The 11493-nt window shown below is 45.1% G+C and overlaps 1 protein-coding gene across 2 annotated transcripts in view; it reads right to left on the minus strand.

Moving 5' to 3' along the window:
- The window catches only part of ERMP1 (endoplasmic reticulum metallopeptidase 1), a 59786-nt gene extending 50682 nt beyond the window's left edge, over window positions 1–9104 (minus strand). For both annotated transcript variants that reach the window (XR_005782876.1, XM_040449504.1), the window contains exons 1-2: window positions 8951–9104; window positions 8244–8349 (exon numbers count right to left, since the gene is read on the minus strand). Coding sequence is in view for 1 of the 2 variants with exons in the window: in XM_040449504.1 (XP_040305438.1) it covers window positions 8244–8349; window positions 8951–9046 (202 nt within the window). In the remaining variant the exon portion in view is untranslated. The remainder of the gene's footprint in view (window positions 1–8243; window positions 8350–8950) is intronic.
- Window positions 9105–11493: the final 2389 nt, after the last annotated feature.

Here is an 11493-nt window from a genome sequence, read left to right on the forward strand (position 1 = left end):
GGTGAAGTGTCTCCCGGTTTCAGCTCAAGTCATGCCTGATCTTGGGGTTCATGAGTTCAAGTCCCAAGTCAGGCTCTGCACTGACAGCACAAAGCCCACTTGGTATTCTCTTTCTCTCCCTTTCTTTCTGCCCCTCCCTTGATCGTGTTCTCTCTCTCTCTCTCTCAAAATAAATAAACTTAAAAAAAAAAAAAACTAGGTCATTATTGGAAATCATCTACTAAATAACGGTTTTATATTGTCATATTCTATGAACATCATAAATGTACCGTTGTGAAGGGACATATCCTTGTTCTTTATCTACTGAGATGATTATATTGAGATTATCAATTGAGATGGTTTTTCTCCTTTATTCTGATAATGTGTGAAATAGATTGATTTTCAAATATTAAACCATTCTCATTTAACCATTCACTAAAGTTGCAGGATATAGAATCTATATACAAAAATCAGTTACATTTCTCTACACTAATGATGAAGTATGAGAAAGAGAAATTAAGACAATAAATCCCACTTATAATTGCAACAAAAATAGTAATATACCTAGGAATAAACTTACACAAGGAGGTTAAAGACCTGTCCACTGAAAAATTTTAAGACATTAATGAGAGAAAATGAAGATTATTTACTTCCACAGATAAATGGAAAGATGATATTCCATGTTCGGGGACTAGAAGACCTAATACTGTTAACATGTCCGTAATGCCCAGAACAATATACAGATTCAACGCGATCCCTATCAAAATTCCAATGGCATTTTTCACAGAAATAGAACAATTAAAAATCTGTATGGGCGCACAGAAGACTATGAATAGCCAAGACAATCTTAAGAACAACAATGCTGGAGGCACCACACTTCCTGATTTCTAATGATACTACAAAGCCACAGTAATCAAAACAGTAAGGCACTGGCATAAAAACAGATACACATCAATGGAATAGAAGAGAGAGCCCAGAGATAAACCCACACATACATGTTCAATCGATTTATGTGAAAAGAGCCAAGAACATACATATACCGGGAAAGAACAATCTCTTCAATAAATGGTGTTGCAAAAACTGGACAGCCACACGCATAGAATGAAATTGGAGCACTCTGACATCATACACAAAAATGAACTCAAGACTGATTAAAGATTTGAACATAAAACCCAAATCTAGGGGCACCTGGGTGGCTCAGTCAGTTAAGCGTCTGACTTCGGCTCAGGTCATGATCTTTGGCTTAGGTCATGTAAAATATGATCTGTGCTGACAGGTTGGAGCCCAAAGCCCACTTCAAATTCCATGTCTCCCTCTCTCTCTCAAAAATAAACATTAAAAACAAACAAACAAACAAACAATGCGGGTTTAGTAATGTTCTTTGACATTGGTCTTGGCAATGATTTTTTGCATTTCACACCAAAAGCGAAGACAACAAAAGTTAAATAAATGGAAATATGTCAAGCTAAAAAGCTTTTTCATAGCAAAGGAAACCAACAAAATTAAAAGGCAATCGGCAGAATGGGAGAAAATATTTGCGTATATCTTGATAAAGGGTAGATATCCAAAATATATAAAGCACTCCTACAACTCAATGGCAAAAAAAAAAATCCAATTAAAACCTGGGCAAAAGATTTGAAGAGATATTTTTCCAAATTAAGACATCCAGATAGCCAATGGGTACACGAAAAGGGGCCCACCATCACTAATCATCAGGGAAACGCAAACTGAAACCACGACTTATCACTGCACACCTGTTAGAATGGCTTTTACTGAAAAGACAAGAGATAACAAGTGCTGGCAAGGATATGGAGAAAAGGGAACCCTGTGCACTACTGGTGGGAATGTAAACTGGAGCAGCCACTCTGGAAAACAGTGTGGATCCCCACGGACACTGCAGCATTATCTACGATAGGATATGGAAATAACTTAAGTGTCCATCGATGGACGAATGCATAAAGAAAACGTGGAATATGTGTACGACGGAATGGTATTCAGCCATGAAAAAGAAGGGAATCTTGCCATTTGCGACAGGATGGATAGACCTTGAGGGCACTGTACAAAATAAGTCATACAGAAAAATAAATATATGCTCTCTCTTATATGTGATATCTAAACAAAAACCCAAACTCATAGATACAAGGAACAGACTGACAGCTGCCGGAAGTGAGGGCTCGGGGGTGGCTGAAATGGGTGCAGGTGACGGAAAGGTACAAACTCGAAGTTATGAAATAAGTCAGTCCCGGGGATGGCACGCACAGCATGCTGACTACAGGTAATAATACCGTACCATACTGGAGCTGCTAGGAGAATAGATCTTAAAAGTTCTCAACACAAGAAAAGAAATTGTAACTATGAAGATGGATGTTAACTAAATTTATTGTGGTGCTCACTTTGCAGTGTGTGCAAATATTGAATCATTTTGGAAACCCGAAACTTAAGGGGAAAAAACATCTTGTATTCTTGGAATAAGCTCAACTCTGTTGGAAAACATCATGTATACACACATACACACGCACACACACGTTGCTGGATTCAGTTCGCTAATATTTTATTTAGGATTTTCACATCTAGGTATGGCAGTTATCCAGCAAAGCTGAGCAGATGCACACGCGGTGACTCACTAATTCTACTCAGAGGTGAGCATACACGCACACGTGTACCAAAGACGTTCACAAGAAAGTTCACAACAGCACCATTCCTAAGGGCCAAAACCCACAATCTAACATCACCAGTAGAGTGGACACTCTCATCACTGGAACAGTATTTAGCAATAAAAAAGAAGTCTGCCACACACAAGATAGATGCATCTTACAGACATGCCGCTGAGTGAAAAAGGAAGCCATACGTAAGGGAAAACCGTGCGTGAGTCCGTTTGGAGAAAGTGCAAATACAAGCAAAATTAAACCTGTCAAGACAGAAGTCAGGATAGCAGTAACCTTGCTGGGAGGAAAGGCTGGGAAAGGTCACAGGGGAGGCTTCTCGAGTACGGGCAATACTCTTAGTCTTGATGTGGGTTCTGGTCACAGGATTATATTCAGTTTATAAAAACCCCTCAGGCTAAACACGCAGAGCTGCATGCTTTTCTTTCTCGATATAAGACAAAGACGCTTAAGATGTCAAGTTCATCTTCTGCATTGTGCCATAAAAAATACTTGTAGGGGCACCCGGGTGGCTCAGTCAAAGTTCTGACTCTGGCTCAGGTCACAATCCCGTGGTTCGTGAGTTCAAGCCCCACGTCGGGCTACGTCCTGGCAGCTCAGAGCCTGGAGCCTGTTCAGATTCTGTGTCTCCCTCTCTCTCTTCTCCAACCCCACTCATGCTCTGTCTCTGTCCCTCAAAAATGAATAAACATTAGGAAAAAAAACCTGTAAAAAATGCAAGACCTGTCAGCGGGAAAGAAATTTACAGTTTTAAATATCCACTACCCGGCCTTCACCCGCTTAGAGAGCTCCAGCCCCGCTCCGGCTTCTCACTGATCACCTGCTGAGGCTGCCAGGTCAAGTTCTGGTGTAAAAAGGAAGACAGATGGGCAAGTCAGTCAGCTCCTGGGAGACACTCCCCAAAGTACAAACAAGGCAAAGGGAGCCCTCAGAGGAGAGATTCCAGAGCTGAGGATTTCACGCGGTGGTGAAGACTCTTGACGAGTGGGCGCTAACACCACCCCAACTTTACAGATGAGGGACTAAAGCACGGAGCACCATGTGACTTGTTCGAGGTAGCTCGCCGAGGGCGTGTGCTCCGGGGGGATCTGAACGTGGGTCGTCCGACTAGAGCCTGTGCTGGGCGTTCTGGGAGCCCAGCAGGACAAAGAATTCCACTCCTGAAGGAGTTTGCAATAGATGAGAAGAGAGAAATGAGCAGTGGTCTGGGGGTGAAGGAGGTCAAAGTGGTTTCCCGAAGAAGAGAGGAAAGGCGTGTCGAGTGCAGATGGAAATGATCTGACAGGGAGGGAAAAATGAACGATGGAAGAGGGGAAAATGCGAGGTCACCATTAATACAAGCAGTCTCCCACGTGTGGACCTGGAAAGGGTTCTCAATTCTTCAGTCTTCTTAAAAGCCAAGAAGACTCCGCAGGACTCAGATCTGCGTGCGTATGTGCACTTACTTCTCCACGATCAAGTCCTACAAGTGGGTGTGTCGGACGGAAGCACCCACATGTGTTTTCAAGCAGTCGCTACGGCCAAAGTGCCCCAAACCGCATCGATCCACGCTCCCCCGGCACTGTACGCAACCACCTGTTTCTCTACATTCATCAGCGCTGGGCAGTAGCCTCCCCGCTGGGCAGTAGCCTCCCTGCTTTTTGCAAATCTAAAATTCAAAAAATTCCAAATAAATCAATACAATTTTAAAGAGTCTTATTGTTAACTGAATTTACATTTCTTCTGAAATAAAAGCTTCACTACTTACTTGGGCAGTTTCTTTAAAAGTTAAACGTTAATTTACCATACGGACCGGGAATTTCAGCCCCGGGCATCCCTCCATAAGAAAGGAAGATGTAGGTCTTACACACTGACTTACACACAAATGTTCACAGCAGCATTATCCACGATAGCCTAGAAGTACAATCAATCCAGATGTCCATCAACTGACAAACGGATCAACGAAATCCACCAGTCTATACAATGGGCGTAATCAGCCATAAAAAAGAACGAAGTACCCCCACGTGCTACAACACGGTTGAACCTTAGAAAATAGCACACGAACTGAAAGAAGGTGGACTGAGAGAGCACGGGGTCTCTCTTTGGGGCAAGAAGGAGATTCTAAAATGGACTGCGGCGATGAGCACTCAACTCTGTGCGCAGATCTAGAAACCACTGAATCTTACCATAAGTGGGTGAATTACCGGGTATCTGGGGGTAGTAGAGTCACAGGGCATGGTATTGTTCGCCAGAGAAAAAAAGGAGTCTGTGACCCCTTGGCTTTTGGGCTTTCTTCTACTCGAGGTTGGTAGTATCTGAATTTCTCACAGGGCACAGATATTAACTGGTTTAATCTATGCATTTTATCACACCTTCAGAATTATTAAGTCAGCCTTACTGAGTCATGATATAAATCACTAATCTGATAAGCTAAGTCATTCCTTCCTGCAGTCTGGCCCTTTAAAAACAATTAGGTAGTAATGATTATTCCAGTCTAGTCACTAAAAACCCGGAATGAATGTCTGAGGGGACAATGGAGCACCAGAGAGAATACGTGGGTTTAAGCAAGAAGTTCCCAGGACAGGACCTGTGCCTGTTTAAGGAGCCCGGCGGAACTCCAAATCCTGGAGGCCTTCCCCTCTTCTGGTCAAGGTGGAGGCGAGGCTGACTCGCTCCGGGCGGCGGCACCCGAGGGTGAGACGCGGAGAAAGGCACTGAACGTCAGAGCCCGGAGAGCCGGCGTGTGTGCGCTGCAGCCACCAGGATTGGCCCCCAAACCTGGAGGGAAACGCGGCCTAGAAACTCGGGAGACAGGAGGGAAATACTCTCTCCAAACCTCCTGCAGGACGCCCCTCCGGAAAACATTACTTTTCAAGTGTGAGGATTTTCTTTCCGCACGAGTGAAGCACATGAACTGCATGCACAGTCAGTCCTCCAACAATACGGCTCTGAACTGGGCCCACTTCTATGCAGATTTTCTTCAATGAACACGTGCAATGCTGTAAATGTATTTTCTCAACCACACTTTCTCTAGCTCGCTTTGTTGTGAGAATATACAACACACACAACACAAAGAGCAGGGGTTAACCGACTGTCTGATCAGTTAGGCTTCCGGTCTGCAGGAGACTGCACTAGTTAGCTTTCGGGGAGCCCAGAGTTACACGCAGATTTTCAACCACGCAAGGGGTCAGTGCCCCTAACCCCTGTGCGGTTCAAGGTTTGAGCATCAACTGCATACTGCTAACTGGTAATAAGTCTGTTCTTTGCCTATTGTTAAAGTAATTATATGCAATGCAAAAAACGTAAACAGTACACAAAACTGTAAGGAGTAGAAGTAAGGCAGTAATGACATTCTGGTTCTAAATTCGTGAAGCAACGGAGAGGTCAGAATTTTCACATTTAGCCCGATCCTCTGCTCCAGTGACACCACCCCTGCTCCACCAGGTGACACTCCCCAGCCGGCAGTGACTCTGAGGGCAGTTTGTTTGACTCTTTCCAGACAATACAATTATATCTAAAATGCATGCAATTGTGCAATTTTTATGTAAAACTATCTACATTTACTAAACAGAACACCGACTATAGGCTAGTCACACCTAGTAAAACCGAGTACTCGATACATGGAAATGAAGGAATTAACTTTGCTCTAGATCTAACCTGCCCTAGGTAGAGGTGTTTTAACCTCTCTGGACTACATATGGATAAAATATATTTTTATACAGACGCACAGCATACATCCAGGAACGGTACAGACCCAACCTTAAGACCGGCTGTGATTTGGGTCCCGGGAGTACAGGGCCAGCGTGCTGGGACAACGGCCGAGCATGTGACACACAGCACACTTCTGGGCGGGGGGGGGGGGGAGCATACGAAGACGCGCTCCTGCCTGTGCAGGGCCCTGACATTTTCGCCGGAGGACAGACGCGACGTCAGCTCTGCTTACGGAATCTTCTCTTGCTGCTTTTTGACCCGGTGGTTGTTACAAGTAGTCCTCCTATCCTGACTGAGCCCCAGAACTAGAGGGGCCGGGTAAGAGTGTGGCATCTGCTGAGCCCTACGGATACTAAGACCAGCTCCTTCTCAGTAGTCAGCTGAGGCGTGAGAACACACAGGAAGGTCTGAGTCAGAAAGAAAGGAGCGCTTTGCTCCTCATCTCGTGACCTTGAGATTCTCAGAGGTTAGCTGGCCTAAAACATACAACCATTTTAAACAGTGAAAGTCTAAGATAAGTTGGTTGGAGAATATGAAAATACGGTTCTGTTTAGCTTGTATATAAAGACGTACTCGGCACTCAACGCATCTTAACCAATACCATGTGTGCAGAGGGCACTAAAAACCGAGTTCTCCATCTGCTTACTCACTTTTCCTGGCCCGTCTCAGACTCCTCATTGTAGAACGCCTACCAGATGCCGTCTGTCCAGCTACAATGCACTATCCAAATTCCTAACACAGAGGGGAAATGGCAGGAAACTTCCCAGATCAGATTTTAGGAAGCCCAGAGCTTTGAACTCTGTTACGAAAGATGACAGGGGCTGGGGCGCCTGGGTGGCTCAGTCGGTTAAGCGTCCGACTTTGGCTAAGGTCATGATCTCGCAGTTTGTGAGTTCAAGCCCTACATCAGGCTCTATGCTGACACCTCAGAGCCTGGAGCCTGCTTCAGATTCTGTGTCTCCCTTTCTCTCTGCCCCTCCCTCTCTCTCTCTGAAATAAAGATTAAAAAAAAAATTTTTTTTTAAAGACAAAGAAAATGACAGGGGTGCCTGGGTGGTTCAGTCGGGTTAAGCGTGACTCTTGACTTTGGCTCAGGTCATGATCTCACGTTTGTGAGTTCAAGTCCTGAACTGGGCTCTGTGCTGGCAGCGTGGAGCCTGCTGGGGATTCTTTTTCCCTCTCTCCTCTCTCTCTGCCCCTCCCCTGCGTGCTCTCTCAAAAAAAAAAAAAAAAAAAAAAAAAAAAAGATGACAGATGATACTAACTTAATGGATGTTCTCCTTGTAATTTATAATCTTGTTATCCTTTAGAAATTAAAAACATTTCTCTGGCTAAAGTATTACTGAATTCTGTCACATTCAAATTAACTCAAAGATAAATTTAAAGCCCTTTTCCTCATTTCAATTCAGGAAATGACTGTCATTTAATATTACTTATATCATAATCATCCATAATGGATACAGGTAAGTCCACCGCCTACATGACAATCTGGTTGGTGGTTAAGAACACGGGTCAGGACCACCCGGGTCCAACCCCGCTGTGCCTGCTCCCAGCTGTGAAACCGTGGGCCGCCTGACATGTCTCCTGCCTTGGTTTTCCCATCTGCAAAATGACGGTAACGACCGTACTTCTCCCTCAGGCTGCTTTGAGGATTAAGTGACATGACAAACATACGAGGCTTTGAACACACGTGACGTGTGATTAGCGCAGTGTGAGTGTCAGGGGCTGGTCATATCACCTTGTTAAAACCTCCCAACGACGACAAACACAGACTGCTTCACGCTCCAAAAAGAACATTCATTTCATTAGGGAAATTCCTTATGTTTGAAGAACTTCCACTTCCACAAATAGGAGAACTGCATTAAAGCACACGACGCAACTGCATTAAAATGTAAAATACGGCTCACGTACCTGTTTGGAACACAAGCTCTTTCCCTCCCACGCCCGCTGCCTCCAGGTTAATAAATGCACGAATCAGGCTGGCCCAAGGGTGCTGAGTTATGAAACCATGACTGGCCTGAATAAGAAGGAAATAAAACAGATGTAGGTGAAACAATCTTAAATTATCAAAGTCTTTCTTTGGTTTATTTTAAAGACAGAAGGTCTACGTTGATAAGGTGAAGAAGAGGGAAATCATCGTTTTTTTCAAAGGCAGGACCTGAAGACACCGATCTGTGTCTCTATGCACACTGGCCGCGTGCAGCTTGCTGAGTGGAAAGTCGCCATCACCGAAGGCAGCCTGACTTCCGTGAGCGGTGCCAAACAATACCCGCAGGAAGTATGAGGCCGGGCAAACCAACAGAAGAGAAAGGACAATCCGCATGCTGTGTGCCTGCCTCGAAACCTCTCCGACGCCCCAGGGTCACAGAAAACCTGACATGTCTAATTACGCCATCACAAAGCCCTTGCAGGACTCAAACGCTGACAAGATGACGTGAGTGTGCGAGTACTGAACCTGTGTACACGGCGGCTGCGGGGTATTTACAGCACCGCCACGGACGGTATTTCTTTGGCACATCGTCTTACGATGCTACTCAAAAGCATGAGCGAAATGCCTAAGCGCGAGCTACGGTCGTCATCGTTGCTCAGGTCTAGTATTGAAGAGAGTAAACTCTCACTTGCAAGACGTTTTCCTCGGCACCATTAAAGAGAAATATGACAGCGTGACGCAGGGCTTCTGAAGATGTCGACAAGACACGGAGCACTTCCAGCATCACTGAGCAGCTCACTGCATCATCGCTGGCACCTTCAAATCAGAAAGAAAGATTTGCTTCTCAGACTGAAGGTTGGTTGTTTTACATTTATTTTTTATTTGAGAGAGAGCGTGCCAAGAGCAAGGGAGAGGGACAGAGGGTGAGGGAGAGACAGAATCTTAAGCAGGCTCCGTGATCAGCGAGGAGCCCGACGCGGGGCTCAATCCCACGACCCTGGTGTCATGACCTGAGTTGAAATCAAGAGTCGGACGCTCAACCCGCTGAGCCACCCGGGAGCCCCGCTTCTCAGATTTTAAAACTTTTATGGTGTGAACCGTCATGGCTAGGAATGGTTTTCTCGTCAAGAAAGCACCACGGGGCGCCTGGCTGGCTCAGTTGGTTGAGTGTCAGACTCCAGCTCCAGTCATGACCTCACGGCTGGTGAGCCCAAGCTCCTTATCGGGCTCGTTGCCGTCAGCACAAAGCCTGCTGCAAACCCTCTGTCCCTTTCTCTCCCTTCCCCACTTGCACTCTCTCTTTCTCAAAAATAAACAAGACACTTAAAAAAAAAAAAAGAAAGAAAGAAAGAAAGAAAGCACAACACTGGCTGCAAGACCACAAGCACATCTGTCACTGCCAGCTGACAAGGGCACTGGCCCGCGCCGCCTCACTCCATGACGACGGGGATCCTCATCCGGTCGGCCTGCTGACTGGTCTAGAACCGTCCCCAGCTGAGAGCAGTCACTTGACTCCTATCTGTTGAACCATCAACCAGGCAGGATCTCAGTTAACTGAAAACCTGCATTCCTCCCTCAAGCCCGGGCAATCTGGTCCACCCTTCGTCCTCACTCCACGCCCTCTGGGATATTCTCACTTCTGGGGTCCTGGCTTCCTCCATCATCTCCCGCACCACCACGACCTTCCTGCTTCTTTTCCTGCCAGGATCACAAAGCTGCACGTCACTCCACTTTCACAGAGCGGGTGGTCTGGGTGACGGAGCATTTTGTGAAGATTATGTGATGAAGGGGATCATGTGATGAAAAAGTACAGAGACGACATCAAATCTAGTAAGACACAGGAGAGGAGAACAATGACCTGAAGAGCCTCCCTGGTCCCCGTGCTGAGAAATCTGCAGAGGACCTCATCAAAGCACTTCACTTCTTCTTGACTCAGACACTTCGTATACTAATTAAACATGATTATAAAGATGACTTTAATACCCTGATTTTTTTAAAAGCACTGTAAGAGGTAGTTAGACTAGACATCTGAGGATATTGGGGAATTCTCGGTAAGTTTTTACTTTTTAGGTGAGATAATTCATGGTGTTACAAGCATGCCCAAAACGAATCCTATCTTTGGGTGGGAGCAGACTGAAATACAGAGGACTGAGTACAGCTGAGATCTGCTTCAAAATTCTCAGGGGTTGCAGAGGGGAAAGAAACCAGACCGGACCTTTGAAGTCAGCTGACAGGTAATGCTCAGGTTAAACAATTCTGGTTTTGCACATGTTTGAAATTGTCCATAATAAAAAGTTTAAAGAGTAAGCCAAGTAAATAGGCATGGTAATAACCCAAGCAGAAGCATTTCTGGGTGTGCATATTGGGAGGCAGGGTGCTACAGAATTCAGTGTGGGTTTCAGAGCAAGAAAGACTTGGGCGGTAAGTCCTAGCTGTTATTTACCCTACAATTTCCTCCTGGTCGGTCTGGAGGGCAGGGCCAATGACGTTTATTTGAGGTGTGTCGGGAGGATTACAAGAAAATGTGGTCCAATCCAGTGCTAATTGTTCCTTCTTCTCTTTACAAATTTTAGAAAGGCTCTGCAGCCGCCTAAAATGCTCATTTTGGGGCTGTTCAATTCCAGACCCATTCCTACTCAAGGAGAAACCACTTATCAGCTGTCCTTGTCTTGGTGGTGATCACCAGGTTGCATCTGAATCAAAGTGAACCAGAGTAATAATTATCTAATTACCATCAAGCAGAAAGCATAGGTAGCTATCAGTAAGAAGTAACACATTCCTACAACCAAGTGAAATTCATGGTTTTTCACTTTGACACTCTGAGTTACTTCAATGTAAACAGCAAACAATAAATTTTTTTTTAATTTTTTTTTTTTTAACACTTATTTATTTTTGAGACAGAGAGAGAGCATGAACAGGGGAGGGTCAGAGAAAGAGGGAGACGCAGAATCCGAAACAGGCTCCAGACTCTGAGCTGTCAGCACAGAGCCCGACGCGGGGCACGAACCCATGGACCGCGAGATCATGACCTGAGCCAAAGTCAGATGCTTAACCGACTGAGCCACCCAGGCGCCCCTAAATTTTTTATTCAAAGTGAGAGAGAAATTGAAAGAAATATATATGGGGCTGATTAAAAAGTTAAACTGTCCACTTATCTTCCTTTATTTTAATGGTTCTGGCACCTGAGAACAGGACTAAAGAAGGGTTAAATGCCTTTAAGAAAGCAAAGAC

The sequence above is a fragment of the Herpailurus yagouaroundi genome, unplaced genomic scaffold (genome assembly GCF_014898765.1).
Source record: "Herpailurus yagouaroundi ecotype Mexico unplaced genomic scaffold, PumYag 199, whole genome shotgun sequence".
Lineage (NCBI taxonomy): Eukaryota > Metazoa > Chordata > Mammalia > Carnivora > Felidae > Herpailurus > Herpailurus yagouaroundi.